The following is a 26,357-nucleotide window of genomic DNA, read 5'->3' as shown; positions in this document are numbered from 1 at the left end:
ATCTAAGATCTAGTAGCAACTTTGTTTTTTAAAAGGACGAGATGAAAGATGTGGCGGTCGCCTTGAGCTTTGTCTCAGAGTCCTTGGAGACACTGCCTTCCTTTGAGATGGTCGACATGAGTTCCGACTCGGAGGACTTCAAGTGAGCCAAGAATTTCTTCTCAAACTCACCGATACGGTCGACGGGGATCTTGTCAAGGAGACCATTCACACCGCAAAAGATGAGTGGCACTTGCTGCTCAACGGTGAGTGGGGAGTACTGCGGTTGCTTGAGCAACTCAGTGAGACGCTCACCACGAGCCAATGTAGCCTTGGTACCGGCATCCAAGTCAGAACCAAACTGAGCAAACGAAGCAACTTCACGGTATTGAGCCAAGAAGAGCTTGAGCGAACCAGCAACCTGCTTCATCGACTTGACCTGAGCAGCGGAACCGACACGAGACACGGAAAGACCGACGTTGATGGCAGGACGGATACCCTTGAAGAAGAGCTCAGCCTCGAGGAAGATCTGTCCGTCTGTGATGGAAATGACATTGGTTGGAATGTAGGCAGACACATCACCACCCTGCGTCTCAATGATGGGCAATGCAGTGAGCGAACCACCACCCTGTGAAACGTTCATCTTGGCTGCACGCTCGAGGAGACGAGAGTGGAGGTAGAAGACATCTCCAGGGTAAGCCTCACGGCCTGGGGGACGACGGAGGAGCAGAGACATTTGACGGTAGGCAACAGCCTGCTTGGACAAATCGTCGTAGATGATGAGGGCGTGACGACCGTTGTCGCGGAACCACTCTCCCATGGCGCATCCAGAGAAAGGAGCGATGTACTGGAGAGGAGCAGCCTCGGAAGCAGTAGCAGCAACAATGATGGTGTACTTGAGGGCGTCGTTCTCCTCGAGTGTCTGCACGAGCTGAGCAACAGTGGATCGCTTCTGACCAATAGCGACGTAGACACAGTAGAGCTTCTTGCTCTCGTCAGAGGTCTGATTGATGGCTTTTTGGTTGAGGATGGTGTCGAGTGCGACGGCAGTCTTACCAGTCTGCCTGTCACCGATAATCAACTCACGCTGACCACGGCCAATGGGGACCATGGCATCGACAGCCTTAAGACCAGTCTGCATGGGCTCCTTGACGGATTCACGGGGGAGAATACCGGGTGCCTTGAGTTGGGCACGACGACGCTCCTCGCCCTTGATGGGACCCTTGCCGTCAATGGGCGCACCGAGTGCATCCACGACACGGCCGAGCAAAGAAGGACCGGTAGGGACATCGACAATCTGTCCAGTACGCTTGACTGTCTCACCTTCCTTGACCAATCGATCGTTACCGAAGAGCACGACACCGACAACGGAGGCCTCGAGGTTGAGCGCCATACCCTTAACACCGGAGGCAAACTCAACGAGTTCCTCTGCCTGAACATTGGAGAGACCGTGCACACGAGCAATACCGTCACCAACAGTCAAGACACGACCGGTCTCGGCGAGGTCAGCGGCAAAGTCAGATCCCTTGATGCGTTCTTCGAGGATCGAGGAGACTTCGGTGGGCTGTGCCTTGGCCTCTGCGTAGCCTCGGACAGATGTGTAGACGAGAGGTGTCTTGTTCCGGATCTAATGGATGGTTAGCCATGCTTGACTGGGTGGTTGTTAGGGGGGAGTTGTGGGTGGTGGTGACGAGTGGATTTGCAGTTGAGCGGAATAGAGAGAGAGTGTGTGGACATGGATCGAGTTGGTGGGTGCATTGGACCTGGATTGAACAGATGCTGCCCGTGCTGTTGTCCATCTACACGTCCTCTCTACCTCCTGCACTGTACCCATCGAGCAACAGACACGGACATGGAGGTCCGATAATTTCCGCCAAACAAGAGAGGCCCTGTTTGATGCTTGCTCCCCCCATGGAAAATGCACTTACGGAAGCGACGAGAGATCGACGAGTGACCTGACGAGCAGCATGCCTCGCAGAACCGCGGAGGACGTTGAAACTCATGCTGCGTGTAGCTTGAAGGAGTTGCGTTTGGGTGTATGGAAGTCGGAGGGGGGAAAGGACGAGCCGGGAAGAGAGAACAGTCACTCATGGCAACTCAGCAGTGCAATCTATCACGTGTTGAAGTGCTGTAGAATAACTAGAACAGTACTAGAACAGTACTAGTAGAGCTAGTAGAGAACTACCTCCTCCGCCTCTCCGCCTTCCTCGCCTCAGCCTCTCGCAGCTTACGCTCCTCCGCCGCATCCTCCTCCCTTGCAGCCTTCGCAGCACGACGCTCCTCCCGCTCAATGTCACTCGCATGAGCCTCCATATCCTCGTCACTGTCCACGTCCCTTGATAGATAGTCGGCCTTGCGCTTCCCAAACAATCCCCAAATCTCTGACGAGAGATCCTGCTTGCTGCGTTGACGCTGGCTGTATGCCTCTTCCTCTTCCTCTTCAGATGCAATGAACGAATCTGCATCCTCATCTTCATCCTCATCCTCATACGCAGGACGACGGGCAATCGAAGAAGCCTGCTGCCTTGCCTGCATCGTTGGCAGCATCTTCTTCCTTGGTGCAGCAATCATGCGTTCCCGGCCAGCAGGAGCACTCGACAATGCCTTCTTCTCCTTGAGGTATGGCAGATTCTTCCCTTGTTTCCGCCACAAATCATTCTGTATTTCCTCAATAGTCCTTAAATCACGCTTACCATTCTTCTGAAGTGCTTGTAGCGGTGGCAGCGATTGTGTAGGTGTTTTGGTCGATTTGCTTACCTTGCTGCCCGCCTTCTTCCCAGTCATGCGAGTCAGTGGCTGCACCTCATCAAGATGCGGCGCACCACCTTTGTGTGATGCGTGACGTGGCGGTAGGCCCACCATACCCGTACTCTTTGGCGACGCACTCGTTGATTTCGTGCCATACAAATGCGACGGCGTCGTCAATCTCTGCAACGGCGCCATCTTTGTCTTGACCGTCCCTTTCCCCTGTGGCCCAACACGATTCATTTCCAATCGCTCACGCTTCTCTCGCGCTTCCACAACAGATAACGGTCGTTTCTTTGCAGCAAGCGCCATCGCAGCTGCACGATCCCTCGCTTCCCGCTCAGCGCGCGATTTTGCCTCTTTCGCCTCACTGATCGCTTGTGCGCGTTCCTGAATCACACGTTGTCGTGCTTCCTTCTCTTCATGCGCGCGACGTGCTTGTTCACGAATTTCTTGCTTTCGAAGCGCTTGCAGACGTTGTTCCCGCTCTTGGTCTGCAGCTGTTGATTCGGCGAGGAGGCGGCGGTAGTCATCTCTGCCTTTTAGAAGCATCTTGGCATTTGTTTTGATGGATCTTTGATAGATGTCAGGAGAGTAGTCTGTTTGAAGTTGCGCAGTTGACGTCGCCCACGGAATTCAATTCCACACGACTACCAGCACACAAGAGCAATCGCAGTAGAAAACGCGCCCTGCCTAGCCTAGCCACGAACAGCTCATCACTGGACTGCTGCATGTCGATCGACTACGCCTCCCTCCCCGAACATTCAGGCTTCGCATCCAATACACAAACCAGCGAGACACATGCCGCACACCAAGAATTCGCACGACGTCAACGCGCGCGTCTCATTGCCGTTCCTACAGACGATGTGAAGATCAAGCAACAACTGCGAGAGCGTGGTGAGCCCATCATTTTATTCGGCGAGGGACCAGCGGATCGTCGAGATCGTTTGCGTTATGTATTGTCGTTGGATCAGCATGGTGGTGTTGCAGAGGGTGTGATGCAGGAGGATGAAGAGGATCAAGAGGAGGAGTATGAGACTGCTGGCTCAGATGCGCTCTTGCATGCACGAAGGGATCTCTTACGGTATAGCATCCCACGCGCACAAGCAAGACTTGCTCGACAACGACAAGAACAAAACATTCCTGGCACACGTCTTGTTGCTGCTCGAAAGGCAGAACATGCACGCTTAAAGGCATTCACGTCACAAGGATCACAAGTGGCTGCAGACAGAGCTTGTTCCATTGCACGGTTCTCGCCGGATGGTGCATGGATTGCAACAGGTGCTTGGTCGGGTGATGTGCGTATCTTTGATAGCACGGCATTAGAACAAACTCGAAGAACAGTGGGACATACGGATAAAGTCTCTGGCTTGGCTTGGCACCCACAAGCAACGTTGGGTCAGTCCCCGAGTGCTCTCAATTACATCTCTGGAGGCGGTGAGGGAGATGTTTGTTTATGGAGCCTACAAGGATCTGAAGAGCCACTTGCTCGGCTACAAGGCCATACGGGTCGTGTTGCACGGTGTGTCTTTCATCCATCAGGGAAGTATATCGCTTCTGCGTCATTCGATGGGACTTGGCGATTTTGGGATGCGGAAACAACGACAGAATTGTTGGAGCAGGAAGGACACGCGCATGAGGTTTATGCATTAGCGTGTCAAGACGACGGTGCGTTGCTTGCGAGTGGTGGATTGGATGCGATTGGACGTGTTTGGGATCTTCGATCCGGTAAGACGATTATGGTCTTGGATGGTCATGTCAAGCCTATTCAGGGACTTGATTTTTCACCGGATGGATATACGATTGTCAGTGGATCAGCAGATGATACCATCAAGGTGTGGGATGTTCGACAGGTCAAATGTACACAGACGTTGCCTGCTCACAAAAGTCTTGTGAGTGATGTACGCTTCTTTCGGTATCAGGGTCAAGAGACCTTCTTTACACAACAAGGTCAAGAGGGGGAAGCGCCAGTGCCGCGATCTGGGACATTTATGGCGTCGAGTGGATATGATGGAGCTGTGAATATTTGGAGCACGGATGACTGGCGGTTGATCAAGACACTGGTGGGCCCGGCGGAGAAGAAGGTGATGAGTGTGGATATCAGCGGGGATGGCACACAACTGTGCTCGAGTGGCTTTGATCGCACTCTGCGGCTTTGGTCTAGGTAGAGGAGAAGATGCAAACAAGCATAAGCAAGCAGCAAACAGCATGAAGATCACGAGCATGGTCGGTGCAAGTCTATTGTGCATTGCAGAGATGTATGCTAGCTGCCTACCCTTAGAGCAGCGTCATTTTTGAGAAGAAAAGCATAGAGAGAGAGAGTAGTGCACACTCTATGCCTCTGCGTCGAGCTGCTTAAAGTAGTCGTCCAAGTTGGAGCCATTCTCCCAATCCGGGACAATCTTGCCATCGCCAGTCTTTTGCGATGCAGGAAGCTTCGACTGCGCATAAGCTGCTTTTGCCTTCTTGATGAGTTGCTCTTTTGTCGCATAGGCAGCTTCTGCCCGTTTACCCTCTGCGGCTTTGTGCAGGGTTGCGTTGTGGAAGTAGCCGTAGAGGAGACCTGAGCCTAGTGCCACGTACCTCAGTACCTGTTGGATATGTGTGTTAGCCTCGGTATTGCCAGTAAGACAGGGCCTGGCAGCGGGTCCAAGCACATCGGACGAGAATGCCCGAGACTCGCTCAGCCAAACGTCGAGAGCAGCAGACCAGGACCAAGCTTGCTGTGGTTCTCCCGTGTGCCTGCATGCTGCTGTCCTTGTAGTGACTGGCTTACGTTGGTGGTTGAGGATGCCATTGCCTGCCTAGGATGGTCTGTGTATGCTTTCTCTTGCTCTGTCCTTGCTCTTGGCTGCTTGACTGACTGACTGCTGCCCTTCACTGACTCTTCTGACTGCTGCTGCGACCCTAACTGCACTCGACAGGGTTAGGACCAGCAGCACACTTCACCAACTCCCGCAAGCTCCCCTCCCTCGAGCTTCCCTCTCTCCCTGCTGCTGCTGCTGCTAAGTCCCAGAGTACAGCGCATCACTCACCCACAGTCATGTCGACCACAATGCAGCTCACTGCAAATGTGCGAAGGTATGCGATCCCCAGTCGCCACTTACTTCCGACACAATCTCCATATTGAACAACGCATAGCTAACCCCCCCTTTCAGGCCAAACTACTCTGCTGCCGGCACAACCGTTGCAGTCAAGACGAACCACTTCAAGGTCGAGAAGCTGCCTGATGTAGACATCCAGCAGTGGGACGTCGCTATTCCCTCACTCGGTCGTGCTCCTTCCTCTAAAAAAGCTGAAAAGGAACGCAACGTGCGTATCTGGAGCCACCCCCAAGTCCAGCAACTGCTTGGCAATGCAAAGATCATCTACAACGGTATGGCTGTTGCCTGGTCTACCGGTCCTATGCCCTTTGATTCGCTTGATCAGACAATTCTGATTCAGGCGGGCAAAAAGGAGTATGAAATCAAGCTCATTGTGCGCAAGACCGTCAAAATGTACGTGTCCCTCTCTCTTCTCATTCACCCGACTAACTTTGCAGTAACCTCAACACGCTCGTTGAAGCACTCAACATGCGCTACAGTTTCGAGGATGACCACATCATCCAGTGCATCAGCTTCCTCTCTGCTCTCCTCCGCGACGGCCCAATCAAACGCTTCCCAACCGTCACGAGCTTGACCTCCTACTTTGACCGTACCATCAGGGGTAATGTCTTTGACCTCGGAGGCGGCGTCCAGCTGTGGCGTGGTGTCTTCCAGAGCGCTCGTCCAGCACCCGGTTGCATGACCATCAATGTCGATGTTGCTCATACCGCCTTCTACCAGCCAGACTTGAGTGTCCCTCAATTCGTCGCTCTCAACTTGGGTTTGCGTTCGCCCGATGAACTTGCTCGTCTTCAGCAGCACCAGTTGAGGCAATTGAACAAGATCCTCAAGGGACTCTCCATCTACACAAAGCACATGGAGCGTGGTGGACGTCCACCTCGTCAGCAAAAGATCTTCATGATTTCTCGAGACACTGCCGTCACTGCCAAGTTTGAGAAGGAAGGCAAGCAGTACACGGTGGACCAGTACTTCAAGGAGACCTACCAAATCAATCTCAAGCACAAGAATGCACCCCTCCTCGAGATGTCTGGACCTCAAAAGACAAAGTTGCCCATGGAGTTGTGCTTTGTTGCTGAAGGTCAACGATTCCCAAACACATTGTTGACGGGCAAGCAGACTGCAGAGATTGTGAGGAACGCCGCTCAGCCACCACCTGATCGTATCCGCTCCATTCAGGACAATGTCTCGAAGCTTGACTGGCAGAATGATGAGATGCTGAAGAACTTCCACATGAAGATCAACCCACAACCCATGATTGCCAATGCTAGGCTCCTTCCTGCACCGACCATCAAGTTTGGTAAGAATCAGTCTTTGCGCCCTCAGGGCGGTCAATGGAAGACAATGGGCAAACAACTTTTCAAGACAACGACCCTTGACTCTTGGGGTATTCTCAACTTTGCAGACCCGCGTGATGATCCCTCGATGTTTGAGCGAGAGGTTGTTCAAGCCGCTATGCGATATGGTACCAATGTTGTTGTGAAGCAGCCATTCAAACAGCAAGCCAACAAGCACGGCAACATCAAGCAGGTTGTTCAACAATTCTACATCAAGACCTGTGAGACCTTTCAAAAGACTGCCAATGTGCTCTTCTTCATCATTCCCGGTCAAGGTGGTGATGAGCTTTATGGTGCCATCAAGGAGGCTTGTGACGTGTTGATTGGTATTCCCTCACAATGCATCTCTGCTGCCAAGTTGCGAAAGGCCAATGCTCAGTACTGTGACAATGTCTGGCTCAAGGTCAATGAAAAACTCGGTGGCCAAAACACACAACTTGACAGTTCCCCCATCTTGACGGCACCGTTCCGTGGACCTGTCTTGTTGCTTGGTGCAGATGTGTCGCACCCGCCACCTGGTATGCTGGGTGGTCGTGCACCTTCGATTGTGTCGCTTGTGAGTAACAAGGATAAACTCGCCACCAAGTACATTGGTCAGGCTAGGTCTCAAGGTGCTCGTGTTGAGATGATTGATGAGATGAGGCCCTTGGTGAAGAATGCAATTGGTTGTTATGCCAAGAACACGGGTATGAAGCCAAAACACATCGTCTACTACCGAGATGGTGTTTCTGAGGGACAGTTTGCTCAAGTCAAGCAAGGTGAGCTCAAGGCCATCAAGGAGGCTTGCAAAGACCATCAGATTGAGTGTATGGTGACAATTGTTATTTGTCAGAAGCGACACCACACCCGATTCTTCCCCGGTAAGCCACAAGATGGTGATCGTCTCGGCAACGTCAAGGCCGGTACGCTTGTTGATTCGCAAATCACGCATCCCGTTGACTTTGACTTCTTCTTGACTGCTCACACGAGTTTCAAGGGAACGGCTCGACCAACGCATTATCAAGTGATTCACGATGAAGCTGGATTCAAGGCTGAGCAGATGCACAAGTTGACGCATGACTTGTGCTACACATTTGCACGATCGACGACCTCGGTGTCGCTCGTTCCAGTGACGTACTATGCTCATTTGGTTGGTAACCGCGTCAAAGCCTACTGCCATGGTGACTCGGATGTGGGATCCATGAGGTCGTCTGAGCCTGGTGGTCAGCAAGAGTCAGATGAGGGCAAATTACCTCAATTGAATGCAAAGCTTCGTGAGACTGTCTGGTATATCTAAGACCCTGTTGGGCGCTCTTGGTCGCAGATTTTCTTATGGCCAATTCTGCTGCGGCGAACGCAAACACTTGTATCTCAATGAATCTTAGTTAGCATGTTATCTGATCTTCTCTACTCACATACTGATGAGTCTGCTCTGCGAAATGCGTCTTGTGTATGTTGTGCTTCTTGACTACAACGCTATGCTACATGCTAGCGTCCAAAGATGGATCCAAAGAGACCCTTCTTTGCACTTTTACCAGGCGTCGATTGCTCCTCACTCTCAGCAGCGGCGCCATCCACCTCCATGGGTTCCTCCTTTCGAACTGCTGTTGTCGACTGAATAGTTGCATCGCCAGCTTCCACAGCACCAGACAAGTAATTCCATGCAATATCCAAAACAATGGGTTTCGCACCAGCAGACTTGGCCACCAAGCTTTTTGCATCCGTCTTGGCAAGTTGTTTAGCAGTTCCCGTGTACCATGCCGCAGGATCCAATACAGTACCCGAGTCAGTTGCAGCATCACCAGATAACGCGAGTGTGTGTTCTGCAATATGACGATGCAGTCGTTGTTGTAGCGCTTGGAGGCGGCTTCCTTGTGTTTGCTGTTCGCTTGTGACATGTGGGTCAGAATTGCCATCTTGTCGGTTGTTTGTCAAGTATGTGATTGCCTTATTGAGAAGCGCGATACCAGCGAGGGAGACACCGTGAACGTCGCTGAGCAAGACGCATCGTTCTGCTTTTGCGCTCGTTTGTTGCAGAGACACAAGTGAAGCTTGTTCTTTGGATACTCCTGGCAAGCCTGCCGCTTGAGTGAGCCGTGCAATCGTTTGATCGAGCACAAGAATGCCTTCCCTTGCAGGAAGTGTTGTGATGAGTCGCTTGTCTCGTGCGAGGTAATCTTGGCCCGACTCGAATTGCGCATACGCCTTGATGAGTTCCAGATCTTGTGCTGCATCCTGATCTTCCTCTGCATCTAGCAAAGGTTGTAGGGTCTCTAATGTGCTTGTCCATGCTGCAATCACGGTATCCAGTGCATCCGTTGAGTCTCGACTTCGTGACGCAGTTGCACGACCAGAAAGGGCCGTTGAGATGGAGGCAGCCAAGTGACTCTGCTTCAACGTGGCCGTTCTACCAGCCCAACTGATTTGCGAGACGAGCGTATCGGATGTATCGTTTGTACCATCACCACAAGTTGCGGTGCCCGTGGGTGTCAATGCCTCCGAGTCAACAGACAAGATGAGTTGTCGCCACGTCTGATCGGCTTGTGCGTCTTCCGTTACGGCGGTCGTGACTTGCTCAATGGCAAACGCATGCAGATTGAGGCTACGTTCAGAAACAGTCTGTGAGGTATACAAGACATATCGGAGTCCTGTCTCGACTGCTTCTGTCAATGCAACGGCTGCATTGTTCTTCTGCCTTTGTTGGGCTGTATTGTAGACTTGTAAGCCAACAAGAGCGCGTGCGTAGAAGTGAATGGCCAAGTCGAGGTTACTGCGTTCTTGTTGAAGTAGTGCAGTCAGGTAATCCACATACACTGCCCTTTCCAGCTTCTCAAGGGCCGAGACATTGTTCGTCTCTGTGGTTGTTGTCGCGGCAAACTTGATGGCTTTGCGGAATTTGGCAAGAACCACTTGATGTGGACCTGCAGCTGTTTTCGTCTCCATCGCAGCTGACCAGACACGTTCTGCACTCAGCACGGGGAGTAGCCATGCTGGGCCACTTGTTACTTTAGTCTTAGTCTTGCTTGTGGTTGAGCCCTTTCTGAGGGTATGCAGTTTCCGAGTGAGGTGTTTGTGGTAGCGGCCGTAGTCTTCGAAGCGGCAGTATTCATCGCGTTCAAACTCGACGAGCTGAAGGAGAGACATGCTGCTGCGGTGCTTGGATGGTGTTGGTGTCTTGCTGCTGCTGTCTCGCTGTCTTTTGTGCGTGGGAAGAATCAAGAAAAAGTGACAACCAGGAACAATTATACAAGGACTACTCTACTGGTGCTAGAGCTGGAGCAGAGCTAGAGACCTAGAGCTAGAGAGAATGGAAACCACAGAGCAAGAGACAGTAGCCGCACCAGGCACAGACACCCTCAATGTGCAAATCAACTTCACAACCAAGGATGCATCCGTCGCCTTTGACCAAGATGCTCCCATCCTCGTACCCACCTCCCTCAAGCGCTACGGCCTATCTGAGGTCGTCAACCATCTTCTAGGCCAGCAAGATGAGCCTGTTCCCTTCTCCTTCCTAATTGACGGCGAACTCCTAAGCACCTCTGTCCAGGACTTCCTCACAAAACGCGGCCTGTCGAGCGAGACGGTCCTCAATGTCGAATACATCCGTTCCATCCTCCCACCTTCCTTTCTAGCATCCTACCCACACGACGACTGGATCTCTGCGGTAGCACTCCAGGGACAAGACATCGTCACAGGATCTTACGATAGTCTTGTCCGTGTCTGGGACCAATCGCAACATTGCAAAGCAACAGGCATCGGCCATACCAATGCTATCAAAGCAGTCGCCTATGCTGGTTCCTTGACGGGTCAACAGGCAAATCTAGCAACAGCGAGTATGGACCGTACACTACGGCTCTGGCAACTCCATGCTTCAGGCGATGCACTCACCTGCACGGCTGAACTGCGTGGTCACGTCGCATCTGTCGAGTCATGCGACTTGCATGGCACAACGCTTGTTTCTGGCTCATCAGACGGTATCTTAGGTCTTTGGGATACCTCGGATGAGTTGGGACAACCATACATTGCAACGCATCAAGCGAAACGGAAGCGACAGCGTGGTACGGGTGTCGGTGTCTTGACAAGTCGACAACTCAAACAAACACACAGTCAACCCATTTCACAAGTCATGTTGAATCCACAAGATGCGTCACTGGCATACTCTTCTTCTTGGGATAAATCACTCATTGCCACAGATTTGACAACGATGCTGCCCATCACAACCATTCAGACCGGTTCGCCTCTCTTCTCCCTACTCAGCATCCCGTCGCTTTCTATTGTCTTGACAGGTGGACAACGCAGTGTACAGGTGCATGATTTGCGATCAAACCAACTGACACGCTCGACCTTGCAAGGACACGGTAACTTTGTGTCTAGTCTCGCTAGAGCACCCATCATGTCTGGTGTGAGCAACAATGCATACCTCTTTGCAAGTGGCTCGTACGATGGTGATGTACGCGTCTGGGACTTGCGTAACGACCGGTCACTCTATGTCATTGGCCGTACAAAACAAGAAAGGAAGGAACGGCAGAGTACCGGCAGTAATCAAGTCATGTGTGTGGCATGGGGTGAGATGGGCATTGTGAGTGGTGGTGAAGATTGTCAGCTACAAATCAATCGTGGTGTGCATCAATCGATCACTGCATCAGCGTCTGCTTAGTCCAATTGGATCCAACGTTTGAGAAGACCGAGCGTCCAGAGATCTTGTTCTGCTTCGTTTCTTTCCTGCATCGCACGTAGTATGCGTTGTTCAAACATTTCAGCCGCGTCTGCTTGGTAAGTCTCTGTTTGCAGTGCAGCAAGCATGCGGATGAGGTAGAATAAGGTTTGATGACTCGCTTCACGGGATTGGACCGTGTTGGTGGCCATGTCATATGTCACGAGCAGGTGTCTCCGGATACGCTCAACCAAGTCTTTAAAGAGTGCGATGTCTCGATCTCCACCGGTCATCTCATGAATCGAGAGTGCCATGCTGGTGATTTCCAACCTCTGGTCATGTTCAAGTGGATGATCTTCACCTGCTTTGCACACCGGTTGATGCGCACAAGTCTGAATGATGATGGTTGACCACTGTGGCAGCAGCGAGACAAGTCCAACAACCACTTGCTTACTCGCGTGCTCTGCGTCTCTTTTGGCGCTGCTATCCGACTCGAGGCACGACTTCCACCGTTCTGCTGCAATGCGCCAGGCTGTTTTGCAAAGCGCAAGCAGGTCAATGACAGTCTTGCGCGGTGTGTCTTGCAGTATGCATCGTTTCCGGAGGTATACGACTATAGCGCGTCCAAAACTCAATAGCATAGCACCAAGACTTGACTTCGTCCCCGGCCGTGATTGATAGAGCACTGTTAGTGCATGGAGGACGGGTGCCGCAGGTGTGTGTAACGGAGAGCTCTGTAACAATCTTTCATGCAGTACTGGGTCCAGCGCCGTACTTACGAAGACTTCCTCATCGCTAGCGCGAGGTCTGCTCTTTGTTCCTCGTTTGCGAGGGGCCACCGAGTCTTCGTGTTGTTGTTCTTGCAGTGCAGCTTGTGCACGAGCGAGATCTGCACGGAGGCGTAGCGTTTCATCTTCCAATGTGCTGTACCGCTTTTGCCAGAACACAATGCCATCGATGTAGTCTGTCTCCTTGTAGGTGTGTTGGCGGGGCGGGCCTAGAACGAGTGCGATGCGCAATGCGGCGAGATGCGCTTCAATCGAGACACCTGGCGCTTTCGACTTGACTATCTGGATCGCCTGCTGTTAGCATACCACTCATGAAATCAGATGATGCGCACAAAGGCAAGGGACAAGTCGTCTGGCCACATCTGTCGCTGTGATTGTCCATGTATGATGGTTGTGAGAGGTGGTTTCCCCTTACTCCGTGCCATCTGATCTCGAGCGCGGGAAAAAGAAAAAGTCAAGAAGCAGCAGCAGCAGGATACACACCGACTCTGCTCCTCCATTAGATCTGCTACAACGATGCTCAAGGCAGCGAAACCCAAGACGGCGAGGACGAAGCGCGTCATGGACGACAGAGCGCCCAAACTCACGGAAAATGCAAAGCAGGCCATCTTTGTGCGTTCCCAAACAGCCAATGCCATCACGCAGTCTGTCTTGCAGGATCTCATGGCGCTCAAGAAGCCAGATGCACAGAGTTTCAGTAAGAAGGATAACAAGATTTTGCCATTTGAGGATGCATCGTCGCTCGAGTTCTTTGCAGAGAAGAATGATGCCTCGTTGTTTGTGGTGGGTACGCACAGTAAGAAGCGACCCAACAACCTCGTGTGTGCGCGCATGTTTGACGGGAGTGTCCTCGACATGATTGAAGTAGGCGTTGAAAACCCCAAGTTCATGCATGAATTCAAGGGCAGCAAAACAAATGTCGGTATCCGGCCACTCATGCTCTTCTCGGGACCGCTGTTTGAGAGTCACCCGTCATTCCGACAACTCAAGAGTTTCTTGCTCGACTTATACCGCGGACGCGAGATCTCAAGCATGGATGCCGTTGCACTTCAGCACATCATGGTGTTGACCCATGCAGATTCATCAGACTCCTCCATCCTGCCGCCTGTACAGCTGCGCGTCTATCTCATCAAGGCGCACAAGTCTGGCCAGAAGCTGCCGCGAGTTGAGCTCGAGGAGATGGGTCCTAGTTTCGATTTGCGAATGAGAAGATTACAGCTACCTGATGAAGGTATGCTGAAGCTTGCCATGAAGCGTCCTACAAAGCAGGTGGCCAAGACAAAGAAGAACATTCAAACGGATGAGATGGGTGACAAGGTGGCGCAAATCCATATTGGCAAGCAAGAGCTCGATAAGATGCAGACACGCAAATTCAAGGGGCTCAAGCGGTCGCGCGATACAGAAGAGGATGAGCAGGAGGGCAGTGATGACTTTGAAGGTGATGACATTGTGAGTGAGGATGATGACAGCGAAGAGGAAGAAGCTGTTGCAGGCGGTCCAAAACGTCTTCGGCAGTAGATGTCTAGATCTCTTTTCTACATACATATAGCATCAGCGAGCACTTTTGGTTTCTACATTTTCTGGTGTCGCCTGCCCATCTGGTGCACGCTGATCGACGACGGCTCCAAGAGATCGCCCACCTTGCTTGCCCATTGCACATCCTATCTGGCCGCGCAAACGGCATGCTGTCATGGTGTTCTGCGGATCTGCCTGCCAAAGTGCCATTTGCCTGCCAGTTCGCCAGTCTGCTCTTCCGGGTCTTCCCGGTAACCCGGTGGCAAGGCTGATTGCATGTTCGTCCTCTTTTGGCGACATCGACTTTTGACAAGTCGCGAGCTACACCAATCGGGAGATAGTCGCTTCACCTGCTACTGAAGCTCGGCTCAGATTCGCCGCCTGCTCAATGCTCTCATAAATCAATGAATGAAGAATCATTGTAGACGCACTCGTCAGACTTCCCTATACCATGGATACCGCTGTCGATCAACTAATGCTCGCAGGGTACTGCCCTTCTGCTTGACACGGAGATGCGCTAGCCCGACGGACTGTGTCACTTTTGCAATGACGCGATCGCGCGAGCCTAAGATCTGCTACAGTGTCCAAGTGTCTGTGAGCTCTGTTCCGTTTTACAGATCTCCTTGCCCGACAACTTACGCGGGCCAAGGGCCATGGCATTGATGACAATCCCTTGTTTACCCCAGAAGACGGATGATCGTCCATGCAGACCCACAGTAAGACAGACGAGTAGAAGGAAAGCTAGCCCATGCTGCTGGTAGCATTCTATGAACATGCATACTCGAACCGACGAGTGCTACAAAATCAAGTGTATCGCCACTCTGATACCTATTCAAAGGCATCATTTCAGGACTTTCTCTGAGGTACAGCAACGCACATCATGCACTTTTCCCTCATCTCGTCCATCTTGATGGCGACCATTCAGATGACTTGCATCACATCACTGCCACTAGGCGTCACAACGATTGTCAAGAAGGAGGACAACAGCACAGCGCTAGAAACCTTCTTGCCGCCAGCAGATAACGTCTTGAGCTTTTGCAAAGGTGCGCAAAGTTACTACGATGCCGGCCAGTCTGACTGCTTTGAGCGGGCTGTTTGTACAAAAGGCAAGCTTGGATGTGGCGACCAATGCTATGACCCTGCATGGTACAAGTGTCTGAACAATGTGGTGTATGGAAGCCGCGGGGACCCGTTACTCAAGAATGCGACGGATGTACAGGTTCAATTTGCCAAGATGATGGAGAGTTTTGAGCTGCGACGGTGATGAATGGGCGAGGCCAGCTTTGCTTCATGATGAACGTATCACGAGGAGGAGACTCCAGCTATACATGTATACTAGACAAACCGGCCCAATTTGCATATATATACCATGTACGGTGTCCATCAGCTGTGCCTGAGCGTCTTCCGGAAATAGTTCACAAGTCAAAGCGCGCGCGCCGGCCCCGACCACGAACACAACACAGGAGCAAGAGCAGATCTGCTTGTTTGCGCTCTACCTCCTGATGCAGTCAGCTGCTCTACGCTAAACAAGCTTCACTCACTGACTCCAACATCAGGCCAAGTGGACGGGCAATCAATGCATCAAACCGCCAAATCAATGCCGTCGTCGCCTGCAACCTATCCACAAATGCCAGGGCGCAGCCCACTCGACGACCTAGTCTTTGCTGCACGGGGCACGACAAAGTATACAGAATCCGATGCAATGAGTACCTTTACCGTCGCAGAATCATTCTTTTCTACGGATACCCGGTTCAGCTCAGACACAACAGTTGCGTACAAGGATTACATGGGTTCTCAGGGACCACAGGAAGTGTACCATGAGCAAGCCCTCACGCAAACGTCTCTCCACCCCAAGCAGTTTGATGCGCAATCTGTGCGCTCATTTTGGGTAGAGCCGGAGCCTGTTCACCGGTACACAACACCAGATCAAGCGCGACGACCACAAAGAGCGATAGCGTCACGGGATAGCGTATCTAGTATCGCTTCTGATGCGACCGTCAAGCCAAGTCCTCACCAGCATGCACTACAACAACTAGAACCTAATGGCTACTCTAACTTTCATCAACCGCGCGACATTCCGCGAGAGCAGTATATCGTTCACAATCCTAATTCTCGGACGCCATCCCCGAATCAGCCAGAGGGCAGTATGTATGGCTTCCTCATGAAACCACATACGCGCCGTTCTGTGTCTTCTGGCACTGGACAGCCTGGTATGATTTCACCCAAGCAACTCATGCGTGCACTCAGCAAATCTGGCAAGTCACCACGGCAAGCTGAATCGCTACGCCATGCTTCCGACCCTGCTGTAACCTCCCACACGCCAGTGAGTACCAGTAGCGGTTACAGCTCACGCATTCCAAGTGATAGCAAAACACATGGAGTCGCGTCGCCTCGGACGCCAGGCGGCTCGCTTCGACTAGATCTGAATGATTCGCGGCCACGTAGTCGACTTCCGCGTAAAGACCTCATGGCGAGCTTAGAGAGTCTGCAACTGGATGGTCGACGTCCATCACCGTCCATAGAGGCGAGAAAATCGCATTCTGCCAATCCGGGCAGTACGCCTGCTTCGTATGCAGTCGCCGGTGGATATGCGAGTCAAGAAGTGGAGAGTACCCGACGGCCTCCGATGCGTGCACGCTCGACGTCGCGTAAGTCAATGAAGCCCGGTAATCGACAAGTCTCACTCAACGACTCGCCCATGGCGTCACTTCCGGATAATGCACTCTCACCGGATGATCATGTGGATCTCGGTATCGAGCAACACGAAAAGAACATGCTACCCCAATCAACGCATCATTTCAGAAAAGCTGCTGAAGCGGGTGATCCTGTTGGTTGTTTGCTCTATGGTCTCGCATTACGGCACGGTTGGGGTTGTCGTGCTGATGTCGACAGAAGCCTTGTATATCTCGAACAGGCGGCACAAGCAGCGAGTGATACAGTCCATGCGTCTATGCGACGCTCTATGATGGCTGGGAAGAATCTTGGTGCAGAATTGGCTGTTGCCATGTTTGAGATTGGCATGTCGTATCGCAATGGTTGGGGTGTTGCTGCTGACAAGAAGCGTGCAGTGGAGTACTTCGAACTTGCGAGCGCGTGGGGCGATGCTGATGCGATGATTGTGCTGGGTGATTTGTATCTGCGCGGTGATGGTTGCAAGAAGGATAAACGGAGAGCAGCTCAAATACTGAGAGCGGCTGAAGCTAAAGGCAAACGAGATGTTGGCAACTCGTGGATCTACAAGAGTAAGTATGACTGATAATCAGGCCATACCTGTGAATCAAGATTGATGCAGCATAATGAACTTGACCCCTTGAAAGTATGGATGATGCCAGAAGCTCGTGGCCTCAGCCGCATCCTACAAGACCCAAGGCTCAGCATCATTCTAGTTCATGATCGTCATCATTCCCACTCAGAGCGCCCAGCCAGCTTACGCACATCTGTTCATCGTCACCGCTGGTGTGATAACGTCTTGTCAAGTTCCTGATCACCGTACGTAGTGCTCGCCCTTGACGAGATGGAGAACGAGGCATTTCTGCACCAACAGGCCAAACGACAAAGAAAGCAACGCCACACAAGACGCTACTTGCTGGATGCGCTCATGTCTGAGGCAAAGCTCATAGGCACGTTTGTGCATCTCAAAAAGAAACCAGATGCAGAACGTGCTCAAAAAACGCTACAACGCGTCGCCAACCATGTCATGCCAATCCTCAAAGCTCGTAGCTGGCGCGTTCGTACCCTTGCTGAATTCTACCCTGAGCAAAAAAACTTACTCGGTACAAATCTCAATCGAGGACAAAAGATATCGTTGCGATTGAGGCAGCCATTTGATGATAGCTCACACCTTGAATTTGAAGATGTCATGGGAACAATGCTACATGAATTAGCGCATATCGTACGCGGTCCGCATGACGAGCAGTTCTACAGAGTTCTAGATTCACTCAATCTAGAGTATGACGCACTACTGAGTAGTAGCGCCGGCAAGTTCTTGGAGTTGGGCGAAGGAAAGACACTTGGTGGACGGGCAGCTGGTCCAACACAGCAAGAAATCAGAAAAGCCGCTGAGCGAAGAAAGAGAGGGACAGGACCACAGGGACAAAAAGTTGGGGGTGCTTTATCAGGTATGCTTTCTGCAAATCAACGTGCTGCTGAAGCGGCTCAGCGACGCTTGTTTGATGCGAAATGGTGTGGTCATGGTCGAGCTGAAGACCCAGTCTTGGTGGATGAAGAGGAGGAAATTTCCAATGATGAAAGTCTAACTATTATGACAGACGATACGAAGGCCAAGAGACCAATACAGGCGCAGTCTGATATTATCATCATCGAATCTGACGAAGAGACGCCCAAGCTCAAGCCTGCACTACAAAATCCAAACAAGAAGCGCAGAAGAGCCGATGAGAATGGTGATTATGCAAGAATGAAGCAGCGCGGTCTCATCAGAGATACTTTACAAGACCACCTCGCCAAGCTGGCTGCAGACAAAGCTACCAAGTCTGGAGACAAAATGACAACTATGCCACTTGCTACGATCCCTGGCCGTTGGTTTTGCGGTATTTGTACATTAGCCAACAAGCTTGGGGATGCCTACTGCGATGCGTGTGGCACTGAACGACCCTCCGGAGCGAATCGACTTGGACAACATTGGCTCTGTGAGGGCTGCTTGCAAATGAACGAAAAGAGCATGTGGATGTGTATACGTAATAATCTGCCCCATGTTTCAATTTTAACTAACAAGCTAGGCTGTCAAGCGATCAAGAAGAGTTCGTAAATCATAAGCCCGAGACTGGATGATTTGTTTGTACTTGGAGTAGCTGCTCTTTGGGCACGAACTGAGCTGGTTGTTGCCCCGAGTCACGTGCAGCTGTTCCTGTCTCTTCCGTGTGCTGCTGACCTCGAATGTAAGCAGACAACCACCACACACATCTCAGACCATGCTCGCTCTAAGAAAGCAGGCGCTGCAAGTACGTACATCCCAGGCCATCCTCGGATAGCATTGCATATATCACACACAGCTAACAACCACCAGTGCCGCGCCTTCTCGACTACCCGCGCAGCCAACAAAATCATCGGCAACCGGCCACTTCGCGCAAAGGAGGCATCCTCCGTCGGCATGATTGGCTCAAAGTACCCAGTCATCGACCATGAGTACGATGCACTCGTCGTCGGTGCTGGCGGTGCAGGTCTCCGTGCAGCATTCGGGTATGTCCATCTATTGCCACCCCGCACATGGAAAAAAGTGTATCATGTAAGCTGACACTTTTCTCTCTCTAGACTCGCAGAAGCTGGATTCAAGACTGCTTGCATCACGAAGCTCTTTCCAACCCGTTCACACACTGTCGCAGCACAGGGCGGTATCAATGCCGCGCTTGGCAATATGACTGAAGATGATTGGCGATGGCACATGTACGACACCGTGAAGGGATCTGATTGGCTGGGTGACCAGGATGCTATTCACTACATGTGTCGCGAAGCACCGCGAACAGTCGTGGAGCTTGAGCACTTTGGTATGCCATTCTCGCGAACGGATGAAGGCAAAATTTACCAGCGTGCATTCGGCGGACAGTCGCTCAAGTTTGGTAAAGGTGGACAGGCATACCGATGTGCTGCCGTTGCTGACCGAACGGGCCACTCACTTCTACACACACTTTATGGACAATCGCTGCGTCACGATACAAACTTCTTCGTTGAGTACTTTGCCTTGGATCTCATCATGGAGAATGGCGAATGCAAGGGTGTCATTGCCCTGAACCAGGAAGATGGTACGCTTCACCGATTCCGCTCTCACAAGACTGTCTTGGCGACTGGTGGTTACGGTCGTGCTTACTTCTCTTGCACATCCGCACACTCGTGCACTGGTGACGGTATGGCCATGGTGGCCCGTGCTGGTTTGCCACTCCAAGACATGGAGTTTGTGCAGTTCCACCCAACTGGTATCTATGGCGCTGGATGTTTGATCACTGAAGGTTCTCGTGGTGAGGGTGGTTACCTCCTCAACTCTGAAGGTGAACGATTCATGGAGCGTTATGCACCTACTGCCAAGGATCTGGCTTCACGTGACGTTGTTTCGCGTTCCATGACCATGGAGATTCGCGAGGGTCGTGGTGTTGGTCCAGACAAGGACCATGTCTACTTGCAACTCTCTCACTTGCCCGCAGAAGTGCTCGCTGAGCGTCTGCCTGGTATCTCAGAGACTGCTGCCATCTTTTCCGGTGTCGATGTCACCAAGGAGCCCATTCCAGTTTTGCCAACCGTCCACTACAACATGGGTGGTATCCCAACAAACTTCCACGGCGAGGTATTGACTGTTGACAAGGCCGGCAAGGATCAGGTTGTTCCTGGCTTGTTCGCTGCTGGTGAAGCTGCTTGCGTCTCTGTACACGGTGCTAACCGTCTCGGTGCCAACTCACTCCTGGACATTGTTGTCTTTGGTCGTGCCGTGGCCAACCGTATTCGCGACACATTGACACCCGGAACACCACTATCAGCCATGCCTGCTGATGCAGGAGCTGCATGTATCGCTGATTTGGATGCTATCCGGACACGCGAGGGAACACGCTCAACGGCTGAAGTGCGTCTTGAGATGCAAAAAGCCATGCAGAGTGATGCAAGTGTCTTCCGCACGCAAGCCTCCCTTGATGAAGGTGTGCAGAAGCTCGCTGCAGTGGATAAGAAGTTTGAGAGTATTCACATCCAGGACAAGTCGATGATCTGGAATTCCGACTTGTTGGAGACGATTGAGTTGAAGAACTTGTTGACGTGTGCTCGGCAGACTGTCAACTCTGCAGAGGCACGTAAGGAGTCTCGCGGTGCGCATGCGCGTGAGGACTTTACGGAGCGTGATGACAAGGACTGGATGAAGCACACTTTGTCCTTCCAGCCCACACCCCACGGCGACGTCAAGCTCAGCTACCGTGGCGTCATGTCCAACACATTGGACGAGGCAGAGTGCAAGGCTGTGCCACCTTTCAAGCGTGTGTACTAGACGATGCGTATAGTTAAAATAGGAGAATGCTGTTTTTTGCCAGTGGTGTACATGCACACTTGTTATCTTCCCATCCCACCCCTTTTCCCTGCAGATGATCAAGCGCGAGAATTTGAATTTCGGTCGCGACGAGACAATCATCGGCCAACTGCGAGCTCCAGCACTTCCCGTTGACAGGCCTCTGTAGCTCTTGCACAACAGACCAAGGCTCAGAAGGATGTGTGGTGGTCACAGGACGCCGAGTCAGCTCGGTCGTGCTCTCAGCAGTGCAACACTGGTAGAGAACGGTACACGCGATGCAACCTCCCTCGAAGAAGAGAGCGAGCCCTCGTCGCGTGAAGACCCATACTATGATTTCCACACAGAACGCAAACACTTTGATGAAGCGGCGAAGCTAGCGACACATGCATCTCCGTCGCTCAGTGCCTTGTCGGGAAGTTTGTCGGGTAGTTTCCATGCTGCTCCTGGTGCGGCATTCTCACTCCTGCCAGGTCAATTTGATGCGCCGAAACGGGCTTCGCTTGTTGGTGAAGCTTCGTTCCAAGCAGATGGTGAGAATGTGCAAGGTGACATGGTTCAGGTAATGGCGACGCCGTTATTTCCAATGCCGCATAATCACAATGGCGTCGATGCCGGGTGGAGTTTAAACACAGATGCAATGGAGGAAGAGATTCTACCGGAATTGAAGGCTATCTATACGTCTTTGAGGAAATGCATTGAACTGCGTCACAAGTATCTGGGCAAGTCTTTGCAACGCGAAGGCGATAATCCCAAGGATGATGATGCCTCGTGGGAGGTGTATCCACCCTTGCCGCCACCAGCTTGGCAACCAGAGAGTATCGACGGCAAGCCACAGGCTTTCGTCAAACCAGCCATGGAAGGTCCGCCTGGCGAAAACTTTCAATTCGACCGATGCAAGATTCCAGAGCGCGAAGAGCTCAATTTCGATATGGATGCGAGCGGCGTCTACCAAGTCCTAGATGAGCGAGGCACGCCCCTTGTGGATGTGCCCACGCTCAAGGACTACTACGTTGATCTAGAGGCTGTACATGATGCGAGCTCTGAAGGCCCAGCCAAGTCATTTGCTTTCAGGCGCCTTCAATACCTCGAGGTCAAATGGAACAGCTACACGTTGCTCAATGAGTTTCAAGAACTCGCCGATACAAAGCGTGTGCCACATCGCGACTTTTACAATGTCCGAAAAGTGGACACCCACGTCCATCACTCGGCATGCATGAACCAAAAGCATTTGCTGCGCTTCATCAAGGCGAAATTGAAGAAGGCGCCAGATGAGGTGGTCATCTTCAGAGATGGCAAGTACCTGACGCTGCAAGAAGTATTCGAGTCTCTCAATTTGACCTCATACGATTTAAGCATTGACACGCTTGATATGCATGCACACAAGGACTCCTTCCATCGCTTCGACAAGTTCAATCTGAAGTACAACCCAATCGGGGAATCTCGTCTCCGAACAGTCTTTCTCAAGACGGACAACGACATCCAGGGTCGCTACTTGGCGGACATCACACGCGAAGTCTTTACTGATCTCGAACAAAGCAAATACCAAATGGCAGAATACAGAATCTCAATTTATGGTCGCAGTGAAGGCGAGTGGGACAAGCTTGCCGCTTGGGTCATTGACAACAAGCTCTACTCGCACAATGTCCGCTGGCTAATTCAGATTCCAAGACTCTACAATCTCTACAAGGAGACCCACGTCGTCGACAATTTTGCAGATGTCATACGAAACATCTTCAAGCCGCTGTTTGAAGTAACGCAAGACCCATCCAGTCACCCGAAACTGCATGTCTTCCTGCAGCGCGTTATTGGATTCGACTCTGTGGACGACGAGAGCAAGTCTGAACGTCGCCTCTACCGCAAGTTCCCACTCCCTAAACAATGGGACACTCGGCAGAATCCGCCATACTCTTACTGGATTTACTACATGTACGCCAATATGGCCACACTCAATGCTTGGCGTCAGCGGAGAAAGTTTAACACTTTTGTCTTGCGTCCACACTGTGGTGAAGCAGGCGACACGGATCACTTGGCATCCACCTTCTTGACGAGTCACAGCATCTCGCATGGCATACAGCTTCGCAAAACACCCTTCCTACAATACCTCTTCTACCTTGACCAGATTGGTCTGGCCATGTCACCGCTCAGTAACAATGCGTTGTTTCTTGCTTATGACAAGAATCCGTTTGTCTCCTTCTTCAAGAAAGGTCTGAATGTCAGCATCTCGACCGATGATCCGCTCATGTTCCATTTCACCAAGGAGCCGCTCATTGAGGAATACTCCATCGCGACACAGATCTATCGGTTGAGTTCCATTGACACTTGTGAACTTGCACGCAATTCTGTCACGCAGTCCGGGTTTGAGCGCGAAGTCAAGAAGCGCTGGTTGGGGAATGACTTGGAGACCATTGAAAAGACCAATGTGCCATTGCGTCGCACCAACTTCAGGCGCGCATCCCTCAGAGAGGAGTTGAGCATGATTGGGCTGCCATGAGGTGGACAACTAGGAGGAGATTTATATGAACCTAATCTAACGCCATATTACATGCCATAGTAAGCCATTGGCGCATGTGCTGTCCGCTCGTTGGTCGGGTAGGTCGATTGAGTCGAACCATTGTCGCGACATGCCAAGTAGGGTTGTATGTCATTTGGCCGCAACTTGGCCAATTCCCCTTGCCGTGCAAGTTGTGTGATGTTTTCCGGTTTCACGACAAACAGATTGCCCAGTTCTTGCAGAAGCCTGAAGCGTTGGTCTAGCACTGGTAGACCCCAACCATGGATACAGCTTTGGTAGAGTGAGATATCTTTGGTGGCGACAAGACCGCCCGTCGCATTGACGGCGAAGCGTTTGTAGTGATCAAGCAAGAGATGCTGCACACCGACGCCGACTTCAAGCAGGAAGGAATCCTTGTTGCTACCAGTCATGTATTCCTCCGCTTTGTCGCCAACGAATCGCAGAAAAGTCACCACTTGCTGGTTGGTTGGTGTTTGCAACGTGGACAGGTTAATGTCTTCTTCGCGCGCCTTGTAGTCTCTCTTCTGTTGCTTACTGAGAAGCATACTGGTCCATTGAAGTGTGGCATCGACTGTCCGTTGCACAAGCGCATTAATCTTGCCGTTGATGCGATTAGTATTGTTGCCGATGCGCACCGTCATGTCGCGCTTCACGGACAAATTGCTCCCAGCGAGTGGCAGAATGACCGTATCCACGTATGTAAATAACAGGCGTGCAATACTCGAACTCTGCCGGATACCACTGAAGCACTCGAAGGTGGGCTCGAGCTTACTGTCGGCCGCAATGAGCTCGTCAAGGGCTCTGTCCAGCCAAGTCTCCAGGTATTGCAAGGAGTAGTCAAATAGTACACCCAAGAAGGCAAGCGCGTCACGGGCCACTTCGCCTTGAGACAATTCAACACATCGTCCAACTGCTTCTGCGTGCCATTTGAGCATCCGACGGACGTAATCAGCCTTCAGCTCACCATCAGAAACATCGAGATCAAGCTCCACGTCGCTCGGCTCGCGCGAGTTGCGAATCACTGTTGGCTTGCGCTCTATGCCAGCAAGTCGCAGTAATCCACCAACACGGCCGCCATCCTCTTTTGTATTGAGCTTGCCTACCATGCGATCGAAATAGGTTGTTGACTTTTGATTCTTCCGAGCGTCATGGAATCTGGTGAACTTGTACAGTAAGGATGAGTATAGTTCTGAAAGCGACTTCTTTTCCTTTTCGACGTAACGGCCGCTCTCCAGATAAGGTACAAAAAGGTCCTCCTCGTTTGTGTCTAGCACCGTGATGAGCAATTGTGAATCTTCAGTTTCGCTCGAGGGCATATTCTTGACTGTATCGACCAAAGCACCCACAAGAGAATGTGTATTCTGCAATGTCCGCAGATAAGCAAGCGTCGATGTATTTTCGGCATACGTTAAGACTTCCTCGAGGCGCAATTGGATGGTCTGCGCAAAGATGCGCTGCAGGAATAGAGACTTGACGGTGACGGCCTTTGGAAAGATGCGATGCATCATTTGAAACTCGTCCTTGAGGGTACGCTTGATCTCTCTGAAGAGCACCACCAAGCTCGGATCGAGGCCGGGTGGCTCTGCATCTGGATCGGCGAGCGCAGTCCACAGGTCGCCGTGAGCGACAAACTCATCCTCTGGGCGGAAGAAGAAGTCGTGCTGGTTGACAAATGCACGATGCACACTATCACCGCCGTTGAATTCGTACAACACTGTAGCACACCGAGACATGGCGCCTAGGTCGCCTTGCCGATATGCTTCATCGAACTCAGCCAAAACATCTCGTTCTATAGTCTCTGTGAAGCGTTCAAGCGAATCAGTTGTGTTATTGTTGCCTTTGAGCTCAACGTCGCGGCACACTTGCAGCAAACTCCTGACGAACTTGGCTTCCTCGACAGTCATCTTTTTCCTTGAGAGATCATTGAGCGCCCGATCGTTCTCGCGGAGGGCAAGGTACGTCGACAACACCCTGGCAGATGCTTGTGCTCTGCCCAGTTGTGACGAGAGCAGCTCAAGCGACCGACCGATTTCGACAGTACTTTGGCCGGCACCGGCAATCATCTCATCCAATGATTGAAAGCTGTTGACTGTCGCCGCAAATCTCGCATCAAGCTGCTTAACGCGACGCGCATGCTGGACCTCCGCCTGCTTGATAGCTTGTTGCGATTTGGAGTGCTCCGCATCCAGCTGTTCTTTCAGTTCTGTGAGTTGCGCAAGGGCCTGCTCAAAGTCTCGTATAAGCGGCTTGGGCTCGAAAGCATCCCCGGGATCAGCCCGCTGAAGCCTTACTTGCCGCCCACTTAGTTGTTCGATGAAAGCTCTGATGTCAAATTTGCCTTGGAAGGCAGCGGGTTCGATGAGCTCTGCAAGCTGAGAATCGACTCCAAGGCCTGATGGCCGCGACATGAAGGGAGTTTGTCTGTCGTTGCAAAGCAGTGCAAGATGGGGATGCGCGTGTGTCGCAGTTTGTGTGGTCACACTGTGGTGGGATTTAGCTAAAAAAAAAGCTACGTCGTATTCAGCTCAACTACTGTCCTCCATTATAAGCAGGAAGCAAAACAGAGAACCTTCCGCACAAGGTGCCTCCAGCTCTCCACGCAGAACAACGCTTTAGTGCCGTAAGGCAAATTGGCTGGTCATAAAAGACACAGCATATCTCGTCACTCCCAGTGCTAGTCTCAATAGTGATGCTGTTCCCCAGCGTATTTGTAGTAAGGATTGCCGTAGCAAGCCTACCACAAGACC

General features: G+C 51.8%; 14 protein-coding genes across 14 annotated transcripts; 9 read left to right on the top strand and 5 right to left on the bottom strand.

Annotated features, from left to right (window-relative positions):
- Window positions 1-28: 28 nt before the first annotated feature.
- On the bottom strand, window positions 29-2,033 carry BCR37DRAFT_398739 (P-loop containing nucleoside triphosphate hydrolase protein; the record flags this gene model as incomplete). The annotated part of the gene is made up of 2 exons (XM_040871762.1): window positions 1,908-2,033; window positions 29-1,606 (listed from the first exon to the last, which is right to left on the bottom strand). The coding sequence occupies exons 1-2, from the start codon at window positions 1,980-1,982 to the stop codon at window positions 29-31; spliced, it is 1,653 nt and encodes a 550-aa protein (XP_040725075.1). The 5' UTR covers window positions 1,983-2,033.
- A 50-nt stretch (window positions 2,034-2,083) lies between these two features.
- Window positions 2,084-3,366, bottom strand: BCR37DRAFT_24281 (SPT2 chromatin protein-domain-containing protein). Its single transcript, XM_040866567.1, has one exon. The coding sequence runs from the start codon at window positions 3,274-3,276 to the stop codon at window positions 2,161-2,163; it is 1,116 nt and encodes a 371-aa protein (XP_040725074.1). The 5' UTR covers window positions 3,277-3,366; the 3' UTR covers window positions 2,084-2,160.
- On the top strand, window positions 3,028-4,939 carry BCR37DRAFT_24416 (putative U4/U6 small nuclear ribonucleoprotein Prp4). The gene has a single exon (XM_040866575.1). The coding sequence runs from the start codon at window positions 3,456-3,458 to the stop codon at window positions 4,890-4,892; it is 1,437 nt and encodes a 478-aa protein (XP_040725073.1). The 5' UTR covers window positions 3,028-3,455; the 3' UTR covers window positions 4,893-4,939.
- Window positions 4,940-5,057: 118 nt separating this feature from the next.
- Window positions 5,058-5,521, bottom strand: BCR37DRAFT_392983 (uncharacterized protein; the record flags this gene model as incomplete). The annotated part of the gene is made up of 2 exons (XM_040871232.1): window positions 5,058-5,447; window positions 5,501-5,521. 2 exons carry the CDS (start codon window positions 5,519-5,521, stop codon window positions 5,058-5,060), a joined length of 411 nt encoding a protein of 136 aa, XP_040725072.1.
- A 25-nt stretch (window positions 5,522-5,546) lies between these two features.
- On the top strand, window positions 5,547-8,585 carry BCR37DRAFT_379841 (Piwi domain-containing protein). The gene is made up of 3 exons (XM_040869360.1): window positions 5,547-5,805; window positions 5,883-6,221; window positions 6,266-8,585. Exons 1-3 carry the CDS (start codon window positions 5,768-5,770, stop codon window positions 8,436-8,438), a joined length of 2,550 nt encoding a protein of 849 aa, XP_040725071.1. The 5' UTR covers window positions 5,547-5,767; the 3' UTR covers window positions 8,439-8,585.
- Window positions 8,482-10,311, bottom strand: BCR37DRAFT_379840 (uncharacterized protein). Its single transcript, XM_040869359.1, has one exon. The coding sequence runs from the start codon at window positions 10,283-10,285 to the stop codon at window positions 8,630-8,632; it is 1,656 nt and encodes a 551-aa protein (XP_040725070.1). The 5' UTR covers window positions 10,286-10,311; the 3' UTR covers window positions 8,482-8,629.
- Window positions 10,312-10,384: 73 nt separating this feature from the next.
- On the top strand, window positions 10,385-11,995 carry BCR37DRAFT_24097 (WD40-repeat-containing domain protein). Its single transcript, XM_040866554.1, has one exon. It carries the CDS (start codon window positions 10,449-10,451, stop codon window positions 11,796-11,798), a length of 1,350 nt encoding a protein of 449 aa, XP_040725069.1. The 5' UTR covers window positions 10,385-10,448; the 3' UTR covers window positions 11,799-11,995.
- A 1,066-nt stretch (window positions 11,996-13,061) lies between these two features.
- On the top strand, window positions 13,062-14,159 carry BCR37DRAFT_379837 (Brix domain-containing protein). Its single transcript, XM_040869358.1, has one exon. It carries the CDS (start codon window positions 13,100-13,102, stop codon window positions 14,099-14,101), a length of 1,002 nt encoding a protein of 333 aa, XP_040725068.1. The 5' UTR covers window positions 13,062-13,099; the 3' UTR covers window positions 14,102-14,159.
- An 819-nt stretch (window positions 14,160-14,978) lies between these two features.
- Window positions 14,979-15,362, top strand: BCR37DRAFT_392977 (uncharacterized protein; the record flags this gene model as incomplete). Its single annotated transcript, XM_040871231.1, has 1 exon — window positions 14,979-15,362. One exon carries the CDS (start codon window positions 14,979-14,981, stop codon window positions 15,360-15,362), a length of 384 nt encoding a protein of 127 aa, XP_040725067.1.
- A 156-nt stretch (window positions 15,363-15,518) lies between these two features.
- On the top strand, window positions 15,519-17,632 carry BCR37DRAFT_24215 (uncharacterized protein). The gene has a single exon (XM_040866565.1). It carries the CDS (start codon window positions 15,675-15,677, stop codon window positions 17,352-17,354), a length of 1,680 nt encoding a protein of 559 aa, XP_040725066.1. The 5' UTR covers window positions 15,519-15,674; the 3' UTR covers window positions 17,355-17,632.
- Window positions 17,383-18,904, top strand: BCR37DRAFT_24134 (WLM domain-containing protein). Its single transcript, XM_040866556.1, has one exon. It carries the CDS (start codon window positions 17,613-17,615, stop codon window positions 18,861-18,863), a length of 1,251 nt encoding a protein of 416 aa, XP_040725065.1. The 5' UTR covers window positions 17,383-17,612; the 3' UTR covers window positions 18,864-18,904.
- Window positions 18,905-19,005: 101 nt separating this feature from the next.
- Window positions 19,006-21,127, top strand: BCR37DRAFT_379835 (succinate dehydrogenase flavo protein subunit 1). Its single transcript, XM_040869357.1, has 3 exons — window positions 19,006-19,056; window positions 19,122-19,294; window positions 19,367-21,127. Exons 1-3 carry the CDS (start codon window positions 19,027-19,029, stop codon window positions 21,075-21,077), a joined length of 1,914 nt encoding a protein of 637 aa, XP_040725064.1. The 5' UTR covers window positions 19,006-19,026; the 3' UTR covers window positions 21,078-21,127.
- Window positions 21,128-21,180: 53 nt separating this feature from the next.
- Window positions 21,181-23,890, top strand: BCR37DRAFT_379834 (uncharacterized protein). Its single transcript, XM_040869356.1, has one exon. The coding sequence runs from the start codon at window positions 21,295-21,297 to the stop codon at window positions 23,587-23,589; it is 2,295 nt and encodes a 764-aa protein (XP_040725063.1). The 5' UTR covers window positions 21,181-21,294; the 3' UTR covers window positions 23,590-23,890.
- On the bottom strand, window positions 23,613-26,309 carry BCR37DRAFT_24130 (exocyst complex component Sec10-like protein). The gene has a single exon (XM_040866555.1). The coding sequence runs from the start codon at window positions 26,016-26,018 to the stop codon at window positions 23,637-23,639; it is 2,382 nt and encodes a 793-aa protein (XP_040725062.1). The 5' UTR covers window positions 26,019-26,309; the 3' UTR covers window positions 23,613-23,636.
- Between the last annotated feature and the right edge of the window lie 48 nt (window positions 26,310-26,357).

This window comes from Protomyces lactucae-debilis, assembly GCF_002105105.1.
Source record: "Protomyces lactucae-debilis strain 12-1054 chromosome Unknown BCR37scaffold_10, whole genome shotgun sequence".
NCBI lineage: Eukaryota > Fungi > Ascomycota > Taphrinomycetes > Taphrinales > Protomycetaceae > Protomyces > Protomyces lactucae-debilis.
The sequence above is the reverse complement of the archived record's forward strand: the minus strand, read 5'-3'. Positions and strand labels throughout refer to the sequence as shown.